The 27575-nt window shown below is 44.7% G+C and overlaps 1 protein-coding gene across 3 annotated transcripts; it reads right to left on the reverse strand.

Annotated features, from left to right (window-relative positions):
- Positions 1-129: 129 nt before the first annotated feature.
- gdap2 (ganglioside induced differentiation associated protein 2) lies at positions 130-27475 on the reverse strand. 3 transcript variants are annotated; one of them, XM_030342943.1, is made up of 14 exons: positions 27304-27475; positions 26434-26667; positions 22646-22785; positions 21810-21963; positions 20915-21003; positions 20658-20734; positions 20401-20560; positions 19743-19893; positions 17076-17152; positions 16773-16849; positions 16380-16519; positions 14228-14282; positions 8206-8349; positions 130-2485 (listed from the first exon to the last, which is right to left on the reverse strand). In XM_030342943.1, the coding sequence occupies exons 2-14, from the start codon at positions 26613-26615 to the stop codon at positions 2444-2446; spliced, it is 1488 nt and encodes a 495-aa protein (XP_030198803.1). In that variant the 5' UTR covers positions 26616-26667; positions 27304-27475; the 3' UTR covers positions 130-2443. The 3 variants fall into 3 exon arrangements, with proteins under 3 accessions (XP_030198803.1, XP_030198801.1, XP_030198802.1); XM_030342941.1 differs by having other exon boundaries at positions 27113-27376; XM_030342942.1 differs by having other exon boundaries at positions 27090-27376.
- Between the last annotated feature and the right edge of the window lie 100 nt (positions 27476-27575).

Genomic DNA, 27575 nt, shown 5'->3' on the forward strand with positions numbered 1-27575 from the left:
TAGCTAACACTCCAACTGCCAAAACAACTCACTCACTGAGGTAACTTGGCTTACTGGGGGTGATCTCTTCCCACTCTCTGATGTTGGAAATAGTGACTGAATGGACACACTAGGCAACCTGCTCAAACACACAGTTGTAAAATTCATCAATTTATTTTTTCTTCATGGGGGGGTCTGGCCGGTCCGCCCAGTCTCTTCTGCTACAAAAGGGACATTGCTGGCCGTTCAAACATTTTTCCTTGGCTCCAGTAATATAAACATTACAACTACAAACCGTTCATTATGACTTGAAGTGTGTTGTAGCATGTATAAAATATACTTTGTTTATTATATAGTGCATACTTCATAGATTTTTTTTCATAGTAAATACTTCCTGAAGTTTCAGGTCATACTTCCTGTTACAAATACTCTTGTTTGCAGGACTTTCATTTCAAAAAGACAAATTCCACAATGTTTTTCATTCCTGAAGCGGGACTTTTTCACCAGAAAGACTTAGAATTAAAATTCATAATTTAACAAAAACAAATACTTTTTTAATCAAACGTGTAACCAAACGATAATTTAACGGGATAGCCTTTGTATTGTGAACAGACAGTTGTTCCTTAAGGTTGTAACCCTTCAGCATCTCCAGCAAAACAAACAACACTTGCTTGCTGTTTATACATTCTAATCTAATGACAATATTGAATTGTAAAGTGTGCGCTGATGACTAATGATTAAGTTGAGTGATTGACTAGGCTGATTGAACAGACAGTCTTGTATTTTCCTGAAAACAGAGTTACCAATGACAACATGAAAATGTGGTTCTAGAACGCACTCCTGTCCCCATGGTTTGAACGCTTGTGATCGCCAGTCGAACAAAGTCAGGACAGATTGTTGTTGAAGATTCCGTACTCTAACTGGGAGGGTAGTCGATGGCAACCAGCCGGGGTACCCCCAACTGAAATTAAGGCAACGATCACCTGAATGGGGAACCATCACTTTATGTTCTGAAATGATGATTACAGAGGCAAGTTAATAAAGCGGTTTGATTTGACGAAAGCAGCTCGGAAGACGTCATTTTAAAAGTAGCATAGAACGTGGGAACAGGAAACAGATGGAGGGGGGTCGGGTTAGTTGAAAGGTGAATTACGACATGGCAGGGGCTGATTCATTACAGACAGCTAACGTTTCTCGGTCCATCTTTAGGCATCCCCGTTGGAATGTACACGTATGCGTGCGCCCATGTGTGCGTGTGTACACATTTAACCTAGTTTGTGTGTATGTGGGTTTGGAGTGGTAGTTGGTCACCACAAATGATGACGGTAATATAGTGGGGCGAGCAGGTTAGCGACAGAGAACATCCACATTCTACTCCCTCTCTCTTTCCATCACAGGTGGAGAGACATTGACCACCAACACATTGCGTGTCAGAACACACAGTGGAAAAAAATGCTAGTCCTTTAGTCCTAGTAAGTTCATGTAAATAATTGTGTGTGCCCTAAAGCAAAACCTGCTTTGTGTTGACATTGCACCTCTACTGATTGGACAGATCAGCCACTGGAAAGTTGTGGGCCAATCGGTTAATGCCAAGAATGCCAAAAACGACCATCAGACTACAAGCTGCCACCACTTGGGTTTTTCCACGTACCCAGCCTGATTGGCTGATATTACTGCCAGCTATGCTTTGGCAACCAGCAGGCAAATCAGTGGAACCAGGGCTTGGGTTTGGTGGGAATGTAAACCAGAACATTAAATTCTAGTTGGACAAGTTAGACGTCCACAACCGCAGCAGAGCAGGCCATCTATTAGACAGCTTGAGGACATCTACATTGCCTCGGTACAAGCATATTTGGTACAAATGCATTGAAAGTGAAGTTAAAATGTACGCAAAAGAAAGGGACAAGTGAAATAGGAATGACATAGACAAGAGCAAGTAGTCTTTCACAGTCGCTCCGTCACACATCATATTCATAAGGTGGGGATTTTCCTGAAACCCTCAATAGACCGAAGGGTTTAAGCAAATGAATGCCAATATTATTATTACTGCAACGCCGCAGTGGATTGGCTGGAAATCAGCTGTCAATCAACACAGAGAAACCTGCTGTTGACCTATAGCTCCAAGCTCCTTGACTTTAGTTTTCATGAGTCAAGTTAATCTTGTCGTCTTTAGTGTTTCACCGACTGGAGGAACTGGTGGAGGGAATAAACCTTCTGAAGAGTCTGGTACCAACCACAAAATGGCCATCCATCTCTCCTCTCCCAATGGCTCTCGGCTCAGGCAGGTTGAGAGCTCTTCCACCAGTAGTTTTTTCATAACATGACCGAAGAAGGTCTTGAGACCTTGGAGTCCTGTCATTGGCTAAGGTGATGGTTGGTTGGGTTGTGGGCTGGTATTGACCTTCAGATGCTCTCCTCTGTGTGATGTCCAACCCCCGACTGAGGCGTGTTGATTGGCTGAGGCTCACAGCGTGTGGGACTGGGATTGATGGTAGGGGCCGTTCACCTGCAACAGAAGAGGAGATGTATGGCAAGCCGAATTGTCATTTATTAACTAAGTTTGACTATCCGGAATTAAAATTTCAGATATCAACAACTTCTTTCTGACTAGTCGTAATTACATTTAGAATAGTTGGAATTTTGATTCAAGATATCTGTAACGTAATTGTGACTAGTCGAAACGACAGATAGAGATATTTGTAATTCAGTTTTGACTAGGCGAAACTGAATTACAGATATCTGCAATGACGACACGGAAAAAGACATTCAACTCGTCACACATCTTAAATGACAATTGCAGATATCTGTAATTCAGTTTTGACTAGGCAGAATGAAAGTTAAAGATATCTCAAACGTCATTTGAGTGCGAATTATTGGGCGTGACGTTTTAGATATCCAGAAATACGTAATTTCCCCATGCCGCCATCAAAGAAGAAGTTGGTTCATTTCCTTATTTTTGTGAGAAAGGAGCAGTCATGGCGTTGGCTCTAATTGAAAAAACATCAGAAAATGCCATGAAATTGAACGAGTGAATGATGATTTGAACGACAACGACCTGCTCCGCTCCCGCCTAAAGCGGGAGGCGGTCCTATAATTTATCATTACAGATATCTGAAACATCATTTTGCCTAGTCAAAACTCAAGTTCAAGATATCTGTAATTAGATTTTGACTAGGTGGAATGAAAGTTACAGATATCTACAATTTTAGATATCTCTAATCAAAATTCCTTTCAAGATATCTATAACTTGATAATAGATATCTACAACGTCATTTGACTAGTCGTAACTAGATATCTACAACGTAATTTCGCCTAGTCAAAGCTTAATTTAAGATATCTGAAAAGGGACATGTAGACATCTTGAATTGAGGTGAATTAAAGATATCTTGAACTGGAATTATGACTGGTCAGAATCAAAGTGTAGATATCTCAAACTGGAATTACAGATATCTACAATTCAGTTGCAGATATCCGTAATTCACAAAGTGGATATCTGCAACTGAATTGCAGATATCTGCAATGACAAACCCCATAGACATGAATGGCGAAAATGACGTCATTTCTCCTAGGAGGAATGTCTTTGTGGATATCTGAAATGACAATTGTGGATAGGAGGAATGTAGTTGCGGATATCCAAAATGTTAGTTTTGACTAGTCCAAACTGAATTGCAGATATCTGCAACACATATCCAGTCTAGCGAATTTATGTCAAATCGGCTTGCCATGGAAATGATGAAGGCACGATGGGCTACGGGACAGAAGTCAACATGTTCCTCTAAATTAATTCATGTGTTTTACTGAAATGGAACTGACTTTAGTCACTTTGGATAAAAGAGTCTCCTAAACTACTAAATCTAAGATAATGGAGAAGCTTTAAAAAAAAAAAGATCCGTAACCATTTTTCAATAAGGGTACATAAGATAATGCAGTAATAAGAATTAACTAACAGTTAATTAACAGATACGTTTTAACTAGTAACTTTTACTAACTAGAACTACATTACAAAAACATAACCCTAACCCACTACCCCTGATCTAAAGCTATATCATGCTTTATTAATGCTTATAACAGCATCAACTAATATTCATTAATGGATTACTTAATGAATGTATCCCTATTGTAGTGCTACCAACAAATGACATTTGATGAAGCCCCCAGACAGCCGAGCAGAAGGTGTCCAACGTCCAGTTATCATGGTTTCCGTTACTGTGGTAGCCGGGCACAGCTCCGAGCAACTGGACATGAATATAACAGGCATTTAGTCGTAGTTACGAAACATTTTCCACGAACTGTTTTTAAACAAAGGTCAGAGGTCGTTCCGGGACCCATATGCTGCTGTCTCACAGAGCGGGAGGGATCTTATCTCAGCGTACGCATGCAGCCGGGGGAAAACACTCTGAGCACAGGGATCCAGGAGTACTCTGACGTCTGGCCTTTGTTTACCATGAGGATGGGTGGGGAGGGCAGGGCCAGATCTAAGCTCAAGGCCTGGAATGGAAAGATGCAGCGCTTCCATTTGTTTTCTTTCCTGTTATGATTCTATTTATTCCCGACCCGCTTGATTGTGATTAGCATCCGGTTTTAATGTGATGCAGAGTGTCGCTGGTAGGGGAAGTTTTTGATCTCTGAATTTATCCACTTGGTTCTCACCATGTGGCTACTGGTATAAAACTGAAGGAACCCAGTTCCTTCAGCACAGGCCTGAGGTTCAGGCCACTGGTGTAGAACCCAGTTCCTTCAGCACAGGCCTGAGGTTCAGGCCACTGGTGTAGAACCCAGTTCCTTCAGCACAGGCCTGAGGTTCAGGACACTGATGTAGAACCCAGTTCCTTCAGCACAGGCCTGAGGGCCAGGCTACTGGTATAGAACCCAGTTCCTTCAGCACAGGCCTGAGGGCCAGGCTACTGGTATAGAACCCAGTTCCTTCAGCACAGGCCTGAGGTTCAGGACACTGATGTAGAACCCAGTTCCTTCAGCACGGGCCTGAGGTTCAGGACATTGATGTATAACCAAGTTCCTTCAGCACAGGCCTGAGGGCCAGGCTACTGGTATAGAACCCAGTTCCTTCAGCACAGGCCTGAGGGCTAGCAGTATATAACATTTCCAGTAACATGTACCATTATGTATTATAGTATTCCAAAGTATTTACAGGGAAACCAAAACAAAGATATCATTATGATTATGCTTGCAGAACCAAACAGCAGCACTGAAAACCCCTGGCACTTTGCGACGGCGTCTTTATGACATACTTCTGGATACATTTAATTTCTCCATATGAATAATTTAGTTAAGGTCCAATATGGGTCCAACAGAAGGCATAAATATATGCACAATCTCTGTATATCCTCTGCTGCAGTCCAACACACACACACACACACACACACACACACACACACACACACACACACACACACACACACACACACACACACACACACACACACACACACACACACACACACACACACACACTCTTCAAAGAGTCCCAGAACAATCATCTTGAGCAAGTTGTAAGCTAAGTGATTAAATACATGCCCACACCAGTGATGAGCAAAGGCTCTAGTGGCGCATTTCCACCGGAGGCTGTGGGTGCCGCACCGTTCGTGTTTCCACCGCCAAAAGTGTGCGTGATCCGGACTGAGCTGTATTGAGCCCGGGGCCGTACTCGTCTCACAGTACTCCTCCGTTGGGGTACTGAGACGCCTGAAGGGGTGCCGGCAGGTTCAAAGTACACACGCCGTCCGTTGATTGGTCAACAGAGTCATCACTTCCGTGCGACAGGGCGATAATAACAAACAAACACAGTACCCGCAAGGTATTTCTGGACACAGCGAAAGATTAGTTTAACCGAAAAAGTTTGCTGTCCTTCTTGGACATCCTACATTGTTGCTCTTTGTTCATTGTGTGAGTTCTTCTTTTTCCTTGGATTTATTAGCAGGCTACAATATGTCGTGATGCTATGAGATCATGATGCTTACGTAGCTGTCACGGCTATCGGCATACAGCTTAAACCCGCCCTACCATAAGGGTACTGTCGACGGTAGGAACGCGAGCTGTAACTGAGCTGGGCTATACCACACCCTCACTACTGGGCTGAGGCATGCTGGGTCCGAAACGCACCCGCCGGTGGAAAAGGGGCACTAGGAGAGAAACTAGAACCCGAGGATGAAAGGACAAATAGGTGAATTTAAATTGTGATTTGGATTTCCGCAAGCACATGCACACACTTTATGTTCCTGGCCAAAGAAACATCCAATTATGATTAAGAAGATAAAAGAATTGAGCTTTTTACAGTCAACGTCATCACAACTTTGGGACCGAGAGGCATTGGCCCCAATCATTTAGACAAGTGATCAAACTTTTTTTGGGAATAAGCAGCATCAAAATGAGCGCTTGTGACGCGTCTGGTCAGACGAATCGATACCCAGCTGACAGTCAGGACCACAAGAGTTTTTGAGAGCCAGCGATGGGGTCAACGGCTTCAGGCTGTGAGACATGCATACGATGGCACAAAAGGCTCTCGTGTCCTCGTCGTTGGTGAGGTAGTCAACTCATCCTTCATGAATTACTTTGTGTTTGAATAAGTGCGCTTTGTGTTTGAGTAGTTCCTGAACACGTAATACAGAAATGACCTCAATTGCAGAACCCGTGTGTCCGTCTGCCTGTCTATGTGCAGTATCCTATATACACACATATACATGCAAAGTGTGTGTGACCGTGTCGTGTGTTCCCATGTGTGTGCGTCTGCATGCCTGCATCGTAACCAAACCATGCAAGGGCTGCCGCACATGAAAGCACGACTAGCTTACGGCTACCTCCGTTTCCATAGCGCACGCACGCTATTGTCAAGGTCGCAGAACGGCGTGCCAGGCTCAGGGGCTGAGGCTCGCCATTGGGAGATTGATCAATGAGCGCTGAACATTATTCAGTCCATGTTCATCCCACGGGTATCCAATCACATATCAGTGATGTTATCAGGCCTCCCTAGTTTGGCACAATGTCCCTTACCAAACTGTATTCACCAAAGGTGAATACAGTTTGGTATTTTTTATTGTTCTGCGTTAGGATATAATAATAATGGAAATTAATTGACACGGTCTAATTATACAATTATACAATTATGCAATTATTTCAAAGAACACATGATGACGAATCACGCAGTTGAAATTTTTACTTTGGGATGCTGCCGATGTTTGTCATGAACACACATATTAGTTTGAGACAACACTGGCCATATAAATGATGCGTGCACCAATGAATAATAACCAACATAGCAGTGGAGAACTCTACTCTGCGTGTGCGGTGATGTTTGTCGGACACAACAACACTCACACACTTATTGTATTAAGTTGCTTCTAATAGCCCTGTCAAATTCGAGACGTTGGATTTATTTGGTCTGTTTCAGACAGACGGAACACACACAATTATATACAATAGATTTGGTTATGCCGTTGATCTCCTGTGATTATGAACTGTATTTTTTTTGGTTCCTTATCTTAATGGAGACAGGGCATTCTCTGCCAATGCTCCCACACTATGGACATATGGAACCACCTATCACTCCTCATCCGCTCTGCCCCATCCCTGCCCATGTTTAAAAAACACCTCAAAACATTCCTCTTCACTAAGTCCTTTGACCCCTAACCTCCCCTTCCCCTCTCCCCTTTTTTGTTAAGCGACCTTGGGTATCTTGAAAGGCGCAATCAAAATCCAAGTTGTTGTTATTATCATCATCATCATCATCATCATCATCATCATCATCATCATTTAATAGCTCATTGAAAAGGGAGCCGATTTATTACAGATACTTGTTTCAAAGAGTACATATTCGACAATGCTTCACAAATAGTTTCCCGAGCTTCACACACAATGTCCTTGTTCTTTGGTAAAACATTTGTTGAATATAAATATCAGCAACCTAATAGTGTGACATATTGAATATAATATATAATATAATATACTATACTCTTATCGAACAATATAGAACAAGACTAATCTAAAAATAAATCTATAAGCTATATTTTGATTTGCAAGCGAATATCGTCAAACTGAAATCACGGCCCTTAAAGCTGAATCTTGGGATTATTGTCCCTCACGCAGGCGTACTGTCAACGCAGCGATAGTGAAACAGTTGGCAGCTCCTGTCTCTTGTTAACGTTTTTTTGCACTCGATTTTGGTGGAACCAAGTGTGTGATGTATGCGTGTGAGTGTTCCTCAATGCTCACCCGTGCGTCGTAGTCCAGCACAAAGGGTGGGATGTCTATCTCCTCAGGTCTCATGCAGGTGAGCAGCTGGCGCAGACTGTCCAGATAGTGAACCTTCTCCTTCAGACCAGACACACTGAAGGACGTGAAGAACCAGGTCGAGAGCTGCGGGGAGAGAGAGCATGAGAGAGAGAGATGGAGCGAGAGAGACAGAGAGATTGAACGAGAGAGACAGAAAGAGAGAGAAATGGAGCGAGAGACAGATTGAACAAGAGAGAGAGACGGAGTGAAAGAGACAGAGAGTGAGAATGAGAGTGAGAGTGAGTGAGTGAGAGAGTGAAAGTGAGTGTGAACAGGAGATAGAAAAGATGTAGACCAAGAAAGGGAAATAGAGCAATGGACAGAGCCAAAGAGAGAGAAGAGAGAAATATGGAGTAAAACATGTAAAATGCAGAGTTTATATTTGAATGTTAATGGTGTGCTACATGTTTACAGTGTACAGTATGTGTTTGTGTAAAACAGTATGTGATGTTTACTGTGTACATTAAGTGATGTTTACTTTGTACAGTGTGTCGTTTGATCTATTCAGTCTGTTATGTTTACTGTGTCGTAAAGTAAGAAGTTTACCGTGCACAGTAGGTGGTGTTTACCGTATTGTAAAGTATGTGATGCTTACTGAGTACATTAGGTTATGTGTGTGCGTGTTTGTGCGAGTGAAGGGCAGGCTTTAGGACCATGGGGTTCTGAGCAGAAGACAGGAACTTTGGGTTACTTAACGTAATCCCTGGTTCCTTGATAACAGAGTGAGGTGTTTCACTATGGGAATCGCCTAGGCGTGACCTACTACTGGAAGCTCCAATTGCACCACGTCTGTCCTTGACAGACAGGTCGGACTGTGCCACAGGTTCCCGCCCCCTGCACTTATACAGTCGACCCGCCCTCCTCAAATCATTCTATACCGGTTTCTTTCCGTGTAAATGCAAGGAGGGACGTGTTGGTGAAACACCTCACTCTGTTATCAAAGAACCAGGGATTACGTTAAGTAACCCAAAGTTCTTTTCTAACTTCGCTCGGTGTTTCACTATGGGAGATATAGACCACTCCCGTATTGCATATGTCTCCCGAAGCTATGCAAATTCAGCCAGGCATCAAACATCACTTTGAGTCTGGTGAGATCGTCTCCAGCACGGCTTGAGAAACAGAAGGCCCCGAGACATCCAGCCTATAGAACCTAACAAAGGTGTGAGGCGTAGCCCAGCTCGCCGCAGCACAAATGTCATGCACCGACACTCCCCTGAATAAGGCCCATGAAGTAGCCATACCCCTTGTGGAGTGGGCCCTCAAGCCATGGGGGGGCTGCAAGCCCCTACTTTCATAAGCAAGAGATATAGCCTCTACAATCCAATGGGATAGCCTCTGGCGGGACAAAGGCTTGCCTCTATGGGGAGTGGCCCAGGACACGAACAGCTGATCCCCTTTCCGAAAAGCAGCTGACCAACTCACATATACATGTAGGGCCCTTACCGGGCATAATGTATTGAGTCTCTGCTCCTCCGCAGAGGAGAACGGAGGCGGGTGAAAAGCCGACAGTTCCACCATGAGACACCTATAGGTCGACTCAACCACCTTAGGCACAAAAGCCGGATTGGGCCGCAGACAGACCTTGGAGATCCCCGGAGCAAACTGCAAGCAGGAACGACGGATAGACAATGCCTGTAAATCACTCACACGCTTAGCTGTGGTTAAAGCTAAGAGCAACACAACCTTCAGCGACACAAAATTCATCCCCACCGTCTCAAAAGGGTTATGAGACAGGGCATCCAGCACCACCGATAAATCCCACAAAGGGACCAGGGGCCTGGAAACTGGGAGCTTGCGACGCGTCCCCTTCATGAAGCGACAAACCAAGGGATGCTGCCCTGCAGGCTTATCCCCAAAGCCAACATGACAAGCTGGGATGGCCGCCAAGTACACTTTAATCGTGGAAAAGGCCTTACCCTTTTCCAATAATCCCTGTAGGAAACACAGTAGGTCCACCACGGAACACTGATATGGAATGGCGTGCCTCGAGTCGCACCAGTCCTCAAAAACCTGCCACTTGCCCCTTTAGAGCCGGCGAGTGGAAAGGGCCCTTGCATTCGGAATGGTGTCAACGACCTGTGCAGGCAGGCCTGCCGCATTCAAGTTCCACCTCTCACGGGCCAAGCCCAGAGCGCAACGCGGTCCGGGTGCGGATGGTAAATCTCCCCGCCCGCTTGGGAGAGGAGATCCCTGCGCAGGGGAAGGGGCCATGGGTCACCCGCCAGGAGTTGCATTATTTCCGCCACCCAATGTTTGGATCGCCACCGCGGTGCTATCAGGATTAGCGACAGACTCTGTTCTCTCACCCTGGCTAGGGTGGGGGAGATCAGGCTGAGAGGGGGGAAGGCATATAGCAGCACGTTTGGCCACGGATGGGCCAGCGCATCTACCCCTAGGGGAGCCCTTACGTCTGAGAGGGAGAAAAACAACGGGCACTGAGTGTTTTCCAGCGAGGCGAAGAGATCTACGGCTGCCAAGCCGTATCTCCGCCATATTTGTCCCACAACCTGTGGATGAAGAGTCCATTCCCCTCTGGACATAAGATCTGCTCCTCTGTTCAGGACACCCGGTACATGGGTCGTCCGAAGGGACAGGAGTCTGGTGCTGCTCCACAAGATAATTTCTCGAGCTACTTGACCACTTGGTATTCGCCACTTGGTACCACTTGGTATTCGTAAGCCCTGTTCTGAAAAGCGAACCGGAGAAATTTCGTGTGTGCGGGATGGATGGCAATGTGAAAATATGCGTCTGACAGATCGATCGTTACAAACCAATCCCCTGGACGGATTGAACGACAGAGCACTTTGTGTGTTAACATCCTGAACGTGTATTTGTGCAGGTGTCTGTTTAACACACAGAGATCTAATATGGGGCGAAGGGACGAGCTCCCTCTCTTTGGAATGAGAAAATAACGGGAGTAAAAACCCTGTTGAGCTTGCTTGTTCGGGACAGCCCTGATCGCTTGTTTTCGCAGCAGGGACGATATTTCGTCCTCTAGGATTCATGCCGAATCCCCACTGGCCATAGAAACCAACACGCCGTTGAATCTGGGTGGTTTCATAGCAAACTGCAGTCTGTAACCCTGGGAAACCGTAGACAGGATCCACGAGTGAACTGCGCACTGGGAAAATGCTTGGTGGCACTGTGTCAATCGTTGCCCCTGTCTCAGTTCGCCCTGAACGTGAGGCGAGAGAGACTGAGAAAGGGCCCCTGGAGAACTTGAACACATCCAGGTCCCTGAACCATGGAACTCGGGGCTTTGCTCTACCCCCCCAAGCTTTATATTCTTCATGGGAGGGGGAGAGAGAGAAGCTGGGATCGCTAGGTCGCACGCTTCTTCTTCCCCTCCCCGGGGTGGGGAGAGCGGTTCCTGGCCGCCGCAGCAGCGAAGGAGTGTTTGCCCCATGCCCTTGGGTTCTCTGACCTAGGCTGTTGGTCGGCCTCTGGGCCAGCTGCGTGGGCTGGTCTGTAGGCTTTCTGAGGCCTGTTTCCCCCTTGTTTTCCCCTTGCTGCCGCCGCCGCGGCCGCAAAGCCTGACCTCGCTGGCTGGGGTGGGCGGGGAACCTGTTTTCGGGGAAGGCAGAGATCGGAGGCCTCTCCTTCCTGTTTCCTGAGAGTGCTGGTCTCTCTCATCTTCTCCAGCGCTGGACCAAACAGACCCTTGGTTGGGTCATATGCAGCATCCATGACCTCGGCATTCTGCGCGTCACTCAGTCCGGAGAGACTGAGCCACAACGCTCTCTCACCCGAGACTGCGAGTCCCATGACTCGACCACAGCCCTGAACTGCGCCCCGTGAGGAGCGTAGGACCAGGTCATTGACGATGCAAATTTCATCCCAGAGGGCAGGGTTGGGTGACCCAGAGTATAGTTGGCGACCCTTTTCCTCTAAGATTTCAGCCTGATATGCAGACAGTAGTGTCATGGCATTGAGCGAGCATACCGACTGCGCTGCATATTTATACATCCTCTGGTAAGTGGAAGCGGTCCATCTTACCTGGCAGGGAGATGCCTGAAGAGGCGGAGAGAGAGCGACGGTTCGGGTGGAGGTGGTAAGCCACTGAAGGCTCCACAGCTGGGGGTTCGGCCAGCCCCAGCTCACCCATCCCGTGGATCTCCAGCTTTGAACAGCTGTCATGCCAAATTTGTACCGGCTGCCAAATTTGTACCGGGCGCGTCATCCATACGTATCCATTCCAAACCAGCCTGGCAACAGATGATCGCGTCGTCCAAATATAAAGTAAAAACACTTGTTTTTACTTTATATTTGTATTGCATTGAATTGTTTAATCAAATTTAGCTAGTAAACTGAGTGTTTAAAGCGGGTTTCAGAAAACATTCGCGCTCATGTTGCCAAAGACGAAATAACATAATACAGAAAACGGATCGCTAGATAACACTTGTTTTTACTTTATATTTGTATTGTATTTAATTGTTTAATCAAATTTAGCAAGTAAACTGAGTGTTTAAAGCAGGTCAAGGACGAAATAGCACAATACAGATAACGGATCGCTAGATAGAAGGTTTGCGAATGTCCGTGAACCTTTCACGTCGTTCGACGCGATCGTCCGTTGCCAGGCAACGGACGACGCGATCATCTGTTGCCAGGCAGGTTTGGAATGGATTACGTATGGATGACGCGCCCGGTACAAATTTGGCAGGCGGTACAAATTTGGCATGACACAGCCCTTGGTTGGAAGCTGGCTCTTAAATGGGCTGGACCAGTAGCGGCTCATTTCCTTCATGCAGATGGGAACTGCTGGTAAGAGCTACTTAGAAGGCGGCTGGGCTGGTGGGAGCCTCTTGCCGTCGTACAGGTCTCTCTCTGCCCCTTCAGCATCCGGGGCTGCAGGCCATTGAATGCCTAGTTTTGCAGCGGCCCGTTTGCACACCTCGTACAGGTTACCGTCTACCGGTTGTACAGCGTCAGAGGCGCTAGGGGGTCTGGACAGTTGGACCGGAAAAGTGGAGTCTTCCACCTCCTCCTCAATTCCGTCCATGTCGAGGAGGTCAAAGTTGGCGTCGCTGTCGCCCTCTGCGTCCTCAGTGCCCGGTTCCGCCTCGAGAATTAAATCATCGAATAGCGGGGGCACGAGCGGGGATGCCTCCTCATGTCCGCCCAGCTAGTTGTCGCGTGGGACTGATGGGTGCTCGTTGAGGCTATAGCGGGGGCACCCGCTAGGCAGGGATCCTGGTTGTTAGCCACCGTCACCCTTAGCCTCCTTTCCAGAATTTTCTCCGGCATCGATGTGCAGTGAGCGCATGAATGCGGGTCCGCTAGCGAAGCTTGAGCGTGTTTAATGCCCATGCACGCTATGCACATGGGGTGGGGGTCCCGGCCTGATATGGAGGCCCCACATGACGCGGGGCACAGGCGGGATACAGCCTCCCTAGCCTTCGGCTCCGACCCTTTGGCGGGGGTGGCGGGCGAAGGCATACCGCAGAGTTCACTCGCCGTGATGCGTTCGTTATACTCCGGGTGTTTTGGCTCAGCCAACAAGCTAATGTGTACTGTGCCGTGGTAAGCTCGCCTTGACGCGTTAGCCGATAAGCTACACCGTAAACCAGTGACACCTGTAAACAAATACAGGGTAACCGGAGAAGCAGCTCGCCTTTATGCGGACACTGCCGAGCGGGTGTAGTAACAGATAGCTTCTTACGAAGTTATTACTCAGCCGAACCAGGTTAAAAGCCTACGACTGCGTTCGGCGACGGAATCCTTGACGGCCCGTCTGTGAACAGTTAAGCAGTTTAAAGCTAACCTAGATGAGTTGAGGGAGCTTGAGTAGCTTTCTCACGGGAAGAAAGCGAGAATGATTTGAGGAGGGCGGGTCGACTGTATAAGTGCAGGGGGCGGGACCCTGTGGCACAGACAGGTCGGTGCAATTGGAGCTTCCAGCAGTAGGTCACGCCAAGGCGATTCCCATAGTGAAACACCGAGCGAAGTTAGAAAAATAACCTACCTTGGCTCTGAACGTGGGATGGACAAAGTAGAAGGCCCTCAAGTTTTTCTTAAACCTGAACATGGATGAACACGTGAACACACACACACACAAACACACACACACACACACACACACACACACACACACACACACACACACACACACACACACACACACACACAGGGACAAACCCAAAATTCATAACCTTGATTATATTTCAATTACTGAAACGTTACAACAATGTTTTAATACTTTGGAATTAGTCACAGGACCATGGGAATTCCTGCAAAGATATCTTCTCTAAACAGGTGTTGTTGAAGTAGTAAAGTGGTTAGGCCTAAAAAAAAAAAAAGTTTGGTTCCTGTTGGTTGTCAGTTGAGGTCATGGGTAGGTAGGGAATTTATTTTATTTTTTTATTTTATTTTTTCCAGCGGCAGCGAATGATAGGTAGGTTGTTTTCATTTAAAAACGAGAAAAATCGCTCATCCTTGTACAGAATGAAGAGGTGCTGTACCAAAACGTAATTATAGAGGTGCTGTACCAAAACGTAATTACATAAAAAAAAATATATATATATTTTTTTTATTTTTTATAAAACTCATAAAATATTTTGGGTCGCACATAAATTGACAGGGTCGGTCGGAAACCGGAACCAAACAAATTTTTTTTTTAGGCCTTAGGATGATGAGACTTCATAATTGCTTACATATTAATAGCTACTGCTGCCGGGTAGTAGGACTTGTACTGGGGTATGTCTTCAACAGTGTTAGCTTAACTGGCTACACGCCAAAAGCACAATCGAACCGTACAAACGAACCCAATGACCGTGAAACTACACCATTAACCACACACACACACACACACACACACACACACACACACACACACACACACACACACACACACACACACACACACACACACACACACACACACACACACACACACACACACACACAGCAGTATCTTGGGATGATCTATATTTGTGAATCAAATGTGAGCCCTTATCACCCAGGATCTGTGACTCATGCACAACTGTCTCTCTTTCTCATACTCAAAATGTCCATATTTGACTCTGGTCAGCTCTTTTTTCCCCGCAGATCATTTGTCTTTCCAACAGAGCAAGCCTCTCCCCTACAAAACACCCACACTGACTTTGCATTCTAATGTGAACACGTGTCCCTTATTGCATTGATCCAGGTCCATTACAAACAGTCATGCTTAACATCTCAGTAAGAAATGGAAAGCTGGGAAACTAACCCCTGAAGAGTTACATCACAACGTAGGATAAAAAAAACTATTTTTGTGTTTGTTTTAAACGTCTTAGTACTACATAACAAGATGTTTTAAACATCTTAGCATTTCTACTATGATTTTTTTCCATAATCGAGCAGCCCTAGATCCCTAACAAAGTAGTCTGTTAAGTTTAGTCCCTTTCCCTAAAAAACACTGCCAAGATAACAGCACTCACTGTACAGCCCTCTGGGTGCAGACACAGTACCCCGGGGTGCATGAACACACTCGACACGCATATACAGAGAGCTCTGACAGGCCAGAACCAAACACCTGCTTTTGGCAGTGACATCCCTCCCAGCGCTGCTCTATAAACCGGTTTCTACACCATCCACCTGTTTCCTGGTGCTGAAGGAGCACAGTAAGGCAGCCCAGGTAGCCTGTTGTAGGGTCAACTGTCACAGGTCCGCTTTGGCTGAAGCCTGATGCCTGCAGATCATAGCAGCACTAAACTAGGAGTCTGATTCTTGTCTGTCCCTATTGTGTGCTGGTGTGTTATGCTTTATGTATTCTTACCTTCTATCACTGTTGTGTGCTGCTTTGTTATGCTTTATGTATTCTTGCATTCTGTCACTTTTGTGTGTGTTACTGGCTGTTATAGTTGTGTTTAATGATGAAAAATCTCTTGCTGGTTTCCCCTTGTGATGTATAGCTTTGTGGAAAATAATTTCTCCCAGGGGACAATAAAACCGACTAACTAAAAAACGATATAATACCGTAACTTACAAAAAACGGGCTTAAAATCGCACGAACTAAAGTCCCTTTTAATTTTACTTTAGAGTGCCTTTTCAGAGTCAATTTCGACGTTGCGGGCAGGCTCTTATTATGGGTGTGGTTTTACTGTGGGCGGGGTCTTAACATGGTGGGCGGGTCTTACTTGGCATCTACAATATCGTAGAGGTTCTTCAGGAAGTCTGTGTCCAGGTGGTTGTGTTCGCCGGTCAGCGTGTGGAAGTACACCATCACATACTCCTTCACCGCAACATGGTCCATCACATGGATGAAGTAGAGCAGCGCCTGGACACACAAACATGTAGAAAAAGCCATATAGATACACACATAAAGACATGCAGATAAAAACACACCAGCATTAGGCTGGTAGTGTGACTATGCTATTTATGCTATTTATGCTCTTAGCTACTTTTATTTTATTGTTTATTTTCATAAACCATGGAAGGAGCAGGCAATGCTAGTTTTACATCTGTGACTTTGTGAGTGACTAACAAGGCATGAACCCGGAGGTCCTAGGGGGAGGAGAGGGGGAACTCACCTTCTCCAGGTCAATGATGCTGACGGGGATGTTCCTGCCTATCACTACCACCACCGTCCGGCCACACAGGTCCACTCCTATAGACAAGCACACACGCAAACAAACTTAACAATGCTCCAGAATACAGAAGTTGGCTAGCATGGAGGTATGGGTGTTTTCTAAAAACATCCAGGACATTCACATTGACAACCTTCTATGGTTAAACAGATGAATGAGGTTGCCATCTACTGGTAGGTTGGGCAAATTACACTGGTACAGATTAATATACAGGTCAGAAGTGACAGACGAAGGGAGAGATCTTACCAGTTTGGTATAAAGCCTTCAGGGCTGCTATGTCTGACAGATCTTCTGCTCTAGCTCGCCCCAGCCAGCGGTTATAACTAGGAGGGAGGGAGATAGGAAGACATAGTTGAGATAATCTATAGGTGAGAAATGTTGGTTTCTCTCTCTAGCTATTCTCATTGCAAGGCCTTCTCATCTGACACAGAAAGCCTGGAACAGAGTGCATCAAATGTTTTTGATTGGTGAGAGAGAGGGCTCCATAGGACGCTGCTTTGTTGAGTTCTTAGTAAAAAAACGTTATTGTCAGGTTCTTATTATTTTCACTCCGGTGACTAAAGGCTGGCGTCCACAGTTTTTAGGAAGTAAGAGAACAGAAATAGTATTGTGGTAGATCGCGATAACGCTAAAATTCATGACCCTCTCTCTAGGGTTTTGCGATTCTTTCTATCATCATATTTTCCAATCATGGTTATTCTAGATCGCCAATATATCTAGATGCAGCATGTACCTTTAAACATTATTATCTCGTTATCTTTAATATTCCAATCCAAATATATGTGTGTGCCAACATTTAAATATTTTTTAACCATTCAGCGAACGAAAAGGCAACAGGTTGATTATCATTTAGGGGGCCACTCAATGACATGCAGAAGCGTCATCAACACGCCCACTGAAGTCAGTGTTTCCCCCAGCACTGTGTTGTTAAGGCGGCCACCTTATCGACAATAGGGCCCCGCCTTGACTACCAATGTATATAAAATAAATAAAAAAAATTATCAAAAAAAAAAATCTTTTTTTTTTTTTTAATTATTATGCATTAACAAAGTAGAAAACTCTTCTAGGGAAAGAAAACATACTTCCATCAGGTGTAAAAATAAAGATCAATAATGCATCGGTGTTCACAACAATGGTCGTGACATCAAGCTTTTTTAATTGAATTTAACCAGGGAGCAGTGACAGGTGGGGAGTTTGACTGGGGCGGTACACCTGTCAAACGGTAACGCAGGTGTCCTAAGGCGAGCTCAGGAGGGACAGAAACCTCCCGTGGAGCAGATGGGCAAAAGCTCTTTTGCCCCCCCCCCCCCCCCCCCCCCCCCCTCCCCCGCTCCTTGACCACCTTGACTAAGACATTTACTGGGGGAAACACTGGAAGTGATGTGTGAAATACAGACTTTCTACTCCTCATTCACATATAAGGTAATTTACCTTTCCTACGGAGAAAATACTACCTATTCTACTTATTCAGGAGATTTCCAGGGTACAAATGTCCGGATATGTTGTTCACAAATACGGCCCATCAGGAGAATATCAGGACTTACACGTGTGTCTGAAAGCAGCTAGTGTGTGAGCATTTGATTACATTATAAAATTTAAATTTAGGGTAACAGGGGTAATTATAATATTGAAAGTGTAGTTTACCTATGCATGCAAATCAATTATTAAATAGCTTATACTGTTATTCAGGGTTGAAAAGTGCATTGACATTTTAAAATGCAAGGCAAATACTATTGGTTAGTTGAAAATAATAATCATCATTGAGATTAAACATCTCTTCCAGAGTCCTGGCGTTTCATGCGGCTCAAGGAGAAGAGTAATATTCCATTTGAGCAACAAAGTGTAGTCTTCTGGTAGACACTATTGACATAATTCACCATACTGTGTTATTTACATGTTTTCGCTCTTTGTTTTAGTAATATAGTAGTATAGTTACTTAGTAACTGGTGCGACAGTCCTGCTATAGTAGTAAGATATTAGTGGGTCCCTAACATAGTATTTGAAGACGTTCCCGAAATTCAGCCGTCGTGCAGAATTAAAGCTTTCCTCAAACGCACCGTTTTGGTGTCTGTAGCTTTAATGCAAATGAGGAGGAGAGAGGCGGGTCAAGGAGGAGGGTGGGGGTGTGGCCATGAGCAGCTTGCGGCCACGGTACCATGCGCTCTGTTTACAGCGGATGTATCTCAATGGCGAGGCGCATGGCGAGGCGCATCCCTTTGGCAGTGTTCTGTATATATTCTAGAACACTCCGGGTGTTCCGGCGGTAGTCCTTGAGCTCTATATCTAAATAATATCATATTATACATATATCTATATCATATAATACATATTATCATGGGCAAAAGCTGTGTGCGCCTCCAGACGATATTATGAATCTCAAACGACTGCGTCGGGTTCTCCGACGTCTCTGGTTCTTCCACTTCCTCATCAATCTGAAGTAGACTGAAACGCGACATGGAGGAGAAAGGGATTGTTGTCCGCGATTGTCTCCCGCCGGAGCCTCGCTGCCCGCTGCCGAGGGACCACCTCGGCAGCGGGCAGCGAGGCTCCAGCGGGAGAGAATCACGGCCAACAATACCTTTCTCCTCCATGTCGTGGTTCATATACTTCAGGGAGTCAAAGCCAAAGTTCCTTTCCCCCCCGATTCCTTCTCAACCATGGCTGATATAGCCCCCACTACAGTCTCATTGTGGAAATACCGGAGACGTCTGAGACCCGAGATGTTATGCGCCATAACACCAACAGCAGAACGGTTATCCAAATAACAAAGAAGTGTACAACACTTGCGTTACAGTCTGTGCAATCTCACAAACACACACACACACACGTGGTGTTTGCACGTTCGTAGCTCATTGTCTCATTGTCTGGCCAAATGCTGTGAGGCGATTGGTTGGTGGAGGTTGTTGGACTCACTTCCTCTGGTGCTGTTTCTGCATGGCTGCGTCTGATAGGTTGCCCTGCAGGATGAGGCGGCGCTGTTTGTCCACGTCCCCCTCCATCCGGGAGAACGCATGCTGACCCACCTGGGCCATGTCCTGGTCCAGACTGTCCTGCTCGTACTCCTCTGGACACCCACACACCAAGGTTATTATATTAGTAACCAAAGCAACAAACAATGAAAGTTTAGGTTTTTTCGGTAACTGAAATAACTATGAATAAATTTAGCTTTACAAAGACATTGTCTTTGTGAATTTGCCTTTTGTGAAAGATTCTTAATCAATAAATGTTTTTAAATGATATGTTGTTGAGCTTTTATTACACAATTATTTTTCAGACTTTGTTTAATCTCGCCCCAAAACAATATAAAAACGATTAAATGCATACAGCACAATCAAACACATACACAGGCATAAAGATCAGAAAATGAGTAATTGCACAATACTTATGATCATTATCTCGGGAGCTACAACCAGGACTTGGTCTTGTAACTTATAGAGCAGCAGTAGATCTAGGACAGGACCTTTTCTGGTGCCCTCTTGACTATCTGTAGATCTACAACCTGGACTTGTTCTGCTACCTTCTGGACCAGCTGTAGATCTAGAATCGGGACTGAACAGGTCTGGTCTGGTACCTTCTTGGTTCCCTGGTTTCTCTGTGATGCGGATCTGTCTCTCAGGAATGATGGGTTCTCCCTCAGAGTTCCCGATGTCGCCCGGGACGAGGGGCAGACTGGCCCGCTCCTCTTCCTCGGAGCGGGGGAAGTATAGAGGTAGCAATTTCTTGTAGACCGGCTGTGGAAAACGGAATACATGTTACAGAGTGTTAATTCAGAGGGCAGGGCAAAGCATCATGGGTATAGAACAGGCGGAGCTTGGGTCGTTGACCCACCTCTTCGTCTTCTGATACTGCAAACACCACCGTCTCAACGCCCTCGCCATGGTTCTCTAAGAACCTGCGTACCGTCCCTATAGCACACAAACACACACACACACAAAGTGAAAACATCCGTAGCATTCTAATTTACACGCTAGTTATATTCCTGAATACACTTGTAGCTGTGCTCATTGCATTCCTGTAAAACATATCATTTAATTAACATACATGTACATGTGTAGTGTGTGTGACGGTTTGTATGTGTGTCTTACTGAATGCGATGTGTGTTGCTTCCTCCAGAGGGTAGCCTCGCTTCACGGTGCTGACAACACACAGTCCCACGGAGGCCATAGACTGCTCTCTGTTCACACACACACACACACACACACACACACACACACACACACACACACACACACACACACACACACACACACACACACACACACACACACACACACACACACACACACACACACACACACACACACACTGAGTTTAATCATAGACTAAAGCCCCCATTCACAAATAGTTCCTGGTCAATTACTTGGATAACCTTCCAGGCACCTCTAGCGATTTCCACTATTCACATTTGCAGCTAGGTTCTGGAAGATTAATCTTGCGCCCATTCACGTACGGCATAACAACGCTAGAATAGATGGGACAAGGCACAGCCCAGCAGATGGCGGTAATGCAGCCAGTCATGGACAAAGGAGCTCCCTTATTTCAGAAGGTTTCCCGTTTCCAATCATTCTTGAAAAAAATGAGCTTTGCAAACAGAATAAGCTATAATGAGTGTTTTGACTGGTTGGCTTTATCCTGTCTTTTGTCAGACAGACATAACCGCATTGTTACTGCTTGCGTGCGTACGTGCATGTGCGCGTTGGTTAATGCAGATCTGTATTGTTCCCATTTAAATATTACAATGTATCACATCCTTCTTTGACAAAAAGCTGACCATAGTCATTTGTCTTACTTCACACACACAAGTGAATGACTAACAGACAGACAAACAGACAAGCAGATGGATTTTACAGACAGGCAGACAGATAGACAGGCAGGTCATACAAACAGACATACAGAGATGCAAGTTATACATACAGTCAGAAAGACAGACAGACAGACATACAGACAGGCAGTTCATAGAGGCAGACAGACGGGTCTTACAGGGCCAGCTGCAGTATGTTCCGGTAACAGCTGAACAGAGAGCTCTCGGCCGCCGTGCGGTACTTGGTCTTGTATTTTGGTCCCACAGTGTGAATAATAAACCAGGCCGCCAGGTTAAAGCCCTTGGTCACCTTGACCTCTCCTGTACGGCAGCCTGTTGAGGACAAAACAGTGGATTACTATTACATCCATTCAGCTATTGTCATTTAGGATACGCCCTTATCCCTACAGTGAATATAGAGACAAGTCAATAGGGACGTGTCCCATCCTATCATTGGCATGCGGGTTGATCGTCTCGACATTGTTACTCCAAACAAGATACACCCATTGTCAAGTTGGGACACACTACTCAACGTGGGAACGTGTAAAACAGAGGGGTATGGCGGATTGGTTTGGGGTAGGAGAGACATGAAATAAAGGCCTGTACATGCTCGGAGGACTGCAGCACGTAAGCAACACAACAAGGGGTCTGCAACACCAAGTAGCAACATGGTTGCAGCGCCACGTCATGTACATGTCGATTAAATCAAAAGATGCGACAGCTACACAACATCCACTTAGATGTTGCGGATCACTGGTGAATTGACACCTGAGGGCACGTGGGAAAACCCCTAGCTGCAGGCTACAGTTAACCTAGCTTAGTGTTGATCTAATCAAATCACATGCATAGGGCTAGGGTTAGCAGTAGATCTAGAACAAGGACTGATCAGGTCTATTCTTGATTAGCAGTAGCTCTAGAACAAGGACATGTTCTGGTCCATTCTAGATCAGCAGTAGCTCTAGAACCAAGAATTGGTCAGGTACAAATTAGATCTATCAGCGCCCCCCTGGATTACCTTTGAGTTTGAGCAGCTCGTCCCGAAGCTCAGGCCCAGCGTGGTGGAGGACGCTGTCTGAGACGGGGTTCTTGTCACTCAGAGATTCATTGCTGGTGTTGACCACTGCTGTGCAGTTCAGCAGCGCTACGTCGCCCACACTGTGAGGGAACATCACAGACACACACAGAAGTTAGACTTGAATTTGAACCTTCTACAATGAATTCAGATTCATGTCATTAGGAGTTAGGAAGACTACAGGTAGGAAGATTGTGGACGTTAAAGGGGACCCATTATGCTTTTTCGACTTTTATGACCTATAAACGTTGTTATAATGTTTGATAGTCATGTTTAACCATACACAAAAAACGATGTAGACTTTCGGGAAACTCTTCCTCTCATCTGGGCACTTTCAGCATTCTCTGTCAATGCTCTGTTTCGTCCTTCTCCGCCCCCTAGCCCCCCTCCTGCCAACCCAACTCCGTTGTGATTGGTTACCTTCCTTGAAGCGCGCGCGCGGGCAGATTTGACCAGGCATATGGGGGCACGGCAGGAGTACATCTACGTAGATGATTTCCCGGAAATGTGAACAAGTGAATCGCAAACGTTTTCCAGAGTATTTAGCGCTCTGCACAGCCACCTCAGACTGTCAGCAGGGAATACGTTGAAATGCATGTACGTCATTATTTGACACTTTAGTATGGTTACCCATGACTATCAATCATTATAACAACGTTTATAGGTCATAAAAGTCGAAAAAGCATAATAGGTCCCCTTTAAGGATCAAACCCAGTGCCTTTCGGCAGTGAGTTGCAAACCAACGGCCGACCGTATCCCATCTTATTGTGGCCAAGACAATAACTAGCTGAAAGGCAAACCCCAATGTCCACAGCCTGATAATACCAAATGCGTAAGCCCTACTTTCTACTTAATGACCTTTAGCTCAGTTCCCTGTTGCTTTGGATTACAGAATCAGCTAGTGACTAGTACAATAGTCATCTGGGATCCAGCACTAGATTATAGCAGAACTTCTGGAGGAGATCGCAAGGGGCCTGGGCCGGAAACCAAAAACTGATGGGGCAGAATTCAACAGTGTTTCCTGTTTTGTTACTTACAAATTCTATTGAGGAATAGTCCTTCATAGGCTTTTTTGAAGGGGATTGTGTGCAGTGGCCAGTGTACTGAGAGTTTAGCACTTTTTTAGTTTTTTTGAGTTTACCAATGCTGGGCGAGTTTGTCAATTGTGTGCTTACTGCTTGAATGGTCAAAACAAATATGAAGAGAAGGAACGTGAAGCAACCCGTTCACCTGGATTTGAGCTTGGCTTTAGATATGAATCAAATAAATTAATCTAATGTAGTAATGGTTGTTGTGCATGCTAGTCAATCAGCAGATGGATAAATACTAAATACATCTTGCAGCAGCAAAACGACTTAATAATTTCTGCTCTGATATCGATATTCTTTCAAACAACTTAACATCTTAGTGATCCAGAAGCTAATCTCCTTTGAGTTTAGCAACATGTGCATTCCTCTCCCTGGTCCCTGGGTCCTGTGATGCCAAGAGGTTGGTAGCAAAAGAGGAAGTGGGGCTCAAATCGAACGCACGAGACCCGGCCTTAAACAAGGCCTTTTCAACAGAGAACCAAGGGGGTCTTAGCATAATGCAGTCACATGACGCACAGCGCTTCTGAAACAGCCGTAAAAAACCAGAGTTCCCCAGAGGGAAGTTATAAATAGATAAGGTGAGACACAAAGTGTCACCGATGACAGGAGAGTATATTGTCCTCTCTTTGTACTATCCATTTGTCAGTAGTCCTTTTGTACTGTTTTTATGTATTGCAAGTCCATATTTTTTTGTAATTATGTTAATGTTTTGATTCGAAGCACCATTGTGCTTGTAATAAAAAAGTCCTTTATAATAGTTGTTGTTTTTTTAATTTTTAAACCAACCCCACTACCTTGCAGTTACAGTATGTTTACTACTGGATTTACTTTCTCATAAGGATATTAAACATCAGTCCTTTGCTACCTGGGGGATGGGTCCTACACGGGGTCACCTGATATGCATATATGTCTCAGGAGAATGCTCACTTATAAGCTATAGATATTTTATGATTTTGATAATAAAAAAAAGACTTGCACATAGCACATTTAGTCTGATGGGACGATGTGTGGGGAACTATACACAATAATGTACGACGTTGGAGGTCACAAACATTTTTTGTCTTTAAAACGAGGACAAAATTGTGAATGCGTGCATGTGTGCGTGCGTGCATGAGAGACAGAGAGGAGATCGTGTTACAAAAGTGCAGCCCTAACAGACCACTCTTTGTGTGTTTATGCCTTAACAAGATCATCCAATTCCATTCTTACTTGATAAGTCTACTCATTAACTTTATTCCCCCTTCATTTTTCGTACAATTGAAGTGGATGTTATCTTGAGAAAATCATATATAATAACAACAACAGACCTTCCATATCTTGTTTCCTGAGCTTCTGTAATCAAACATTAAAATTGTTGATGTTTGACTTGCAGTCTTGTGAGATCATGTGGATGTCACTAGTTGACTGATTGTGCAAATCAGTCTTGCCTTATCTCCTTGAAAACTAGGACCAAGCACTCGACGGAGGGTCAGTCTGATTGGCAGGAGTTTATTGAACAACGTAAGGCAGCGGCCTTATTTGGAAATGAATTGCCTCCCAGCAAAGGCCAGGCTGATATTCATTGTGAAACACAATTGAGAATATCACGATTGACTCACAAGAACTTTGTTTCTATTCATAACTCATTTGGTCCCAGAAAACTGTTTAGGGCGGAAGAATTAAATGACCTAAATCTAAATAGTTTAGAATTCCCTAAGAGAACTGGACATTTGTAGGTGCTGTTTTTATTCTACAACAGGATTGAACATCTTTGGCTACAGCTATCTACTAGAGATTTGGGATCTGCAGTATAGTGTATGTGTGTGATGTATTCCTTGGTTACTGCTGTTAATTCCCTCTGAGCTGTGGCAATCCAAAAAGGGGGAAGGACAAAGGCAAAGCACTGGAATAAAAGAACAGCAGCAAAACCACAGCAAGGCACACATTTAAAGGCTATGAACACATATATAGAATCTGGTTGGAATATTTGAGGAACTAGGAATATCTAGTAATGGGGCTTTGAATAAAATTTGAATGGCTTTCAGTCGTACAGAAAGGAATTTGGGACGGTCTGCTACTCAGACATTAAAAATAAATAACAGAAAAAGTCAACAGAACACATATGTAATATTGCTCTTGGGAAAATGTGTTTGTTTGAGAAAGGCAAGAAGCATTAAAGAATGATATAAATAATTATTATTATAATAATAACACATTTGATCTAAAAGTGTGGAAAGGAGTTTTGTATGGAAGATAGAATTGTAGTAAGATGTTATGAGCTAGCAGATAACCGGTTCCCTTTAGGAAAATCAATGAGTTGTGATTATATCTGAGTGAACAAGGAGTATTTAAAAGGAAAGAAGACTGGCATCTTATCAAGGCATCTGAAGCCCTTTGAGACATTCAAGGTGATAGAGGACTATACAAATAAGGTTTTTAATGAAAGGTTGGAAGTTGGTCTTCTCCGCATGGTTTCTGCTACCCCTGCTCTGCCCATACCTGGCAGCAGAGCAATTAAATCAGGGAAGTCCAACTCAGACAGGAATATATTAACGTTCTGCCATTGAAAGAGAATGCAGAAAAGTGAAAGAGAAAAGCAAAAAGTAAATGCCAGAATAATAAATAAAGACTTTAAATAGCCATCAAGGTTGAAGCTCCACTCACAAGAGGACGATCTTCCTGTTGATGTCGGGCCTGAAGGGAAAGGGAGAGGAGAAGGACTGCTGGCTGACCATACTGTCGTCGTGCTCCTCTTGCTTAGGGAGCAAAGGCTCTGGCTGCATCTGCTCCCAGGTCAGTAGCGTCTGGACGTCAACAAACCGGGAGCGGGCTCCCAAGGGGTCCATGATGACAGATAGTGGTTGCCTTCTGCACACCCCACCGCCGTCCGAATTAGACCTTTTTTTGTGGGGTTAGTGCAAAACGAGAGTCAATAGAGAGACAAAAGGACTGTGTTTTTTAATAGGTCGATTCATTGTAAATGTGTGTATCTGTTATAAAAACCGAAGTGGTTTGCCTCTAACTAAAGATGATTACATCCTGAATCTTTACTTACTATTGATCAAGATCAAAGTACTCTACACCGTATACGAAATAGGTAATTACTGGTGTCATTCATTATGTGGGTTGACTCAATCCAGGTTTGGTATTTGTTATAAAACAGTAAAAACAACAGTATCGGGAAAATAGGTTCCTGTAAACGTATTTTTTGACACCAGCTGCGGTGGCAACACCAAAACATTGGCGATAGCAAGACATGATCATAGAGCCTACATACATAGGCTTTATAACTTCTGAAAATACTCAACATGTAGGCCTACCTTTTGGAGGTAGAATATCTCACCTAGTAAATCAGCATTGTCACCAAAGAAAAACTCGCCTTGACGATACCATAGATATGCTCGCAAATAAACGATGGATAGCGATCACTGGAATTGTGATGATCTATTTCCCTTCACTTGTCCATCAAATGCCGCAATAGCCGTAAGAAAACGCAATAATCGATCCGTTAAAACGTTTATTTATGTGGTTTACCAGCCGTTTCAGCAGCATGCTGGTGAATGTTGAGATCTGTGTTCCTGATCAGCTGACACGCAGGACTAAGGGACGTGCGAACAACTCCCTGCGCTCGGCAGAAAACGAAAAAAATGAAAAATCACAACAGCGACACTTGTGAGTGTCACACCGCAATGGTTAAGCTATTTGAATGATATGGCGTATTTTTTTAGATGCAAATTTTTAAATTGTGATATTAATTCCATGGACTCTACAGATAAATTATGTTTTGACAGTTTACATACAGAACT

This window comes from Gadus morhua, chromosome 20 (assembly GCF_902167405.1).
Source record: "Gadus morhua chromosome 20, gadMor3.0, whole genome shotgun sequence".
Taxonomy (NCBI): Eukaryota; Metazoa; Chordata; class Actinopteri; order Gadiformes; family Gadidae; genus Gadus; species Gadus morhua.

Bases quoted from the DNA above. Each gene is read 5' to 3' on its own strand.
- gdap2 (XM_030342943.1), bottom strand. From the start codon at position 26,615: ATGGACCCCTTGGGAGCCCGCTCCCGGTTTGTTGACGTCCAGACGCTA. The intron at 21,964-22,645 runs GTAATCCAGGGG...TGTCCTCAACAG, and splicing joins CGAGCTGCTCAAACTCAAAG to GCTGCCGTACAGGAGAGGTC. The intron at 16,850-17,075 runs GTAAGATCTCTC...GCTTGTCTATAG, and splicing joins GAAGGCTTTATACCAAACTG to GAGTGGACCTGTGTGGCCGG.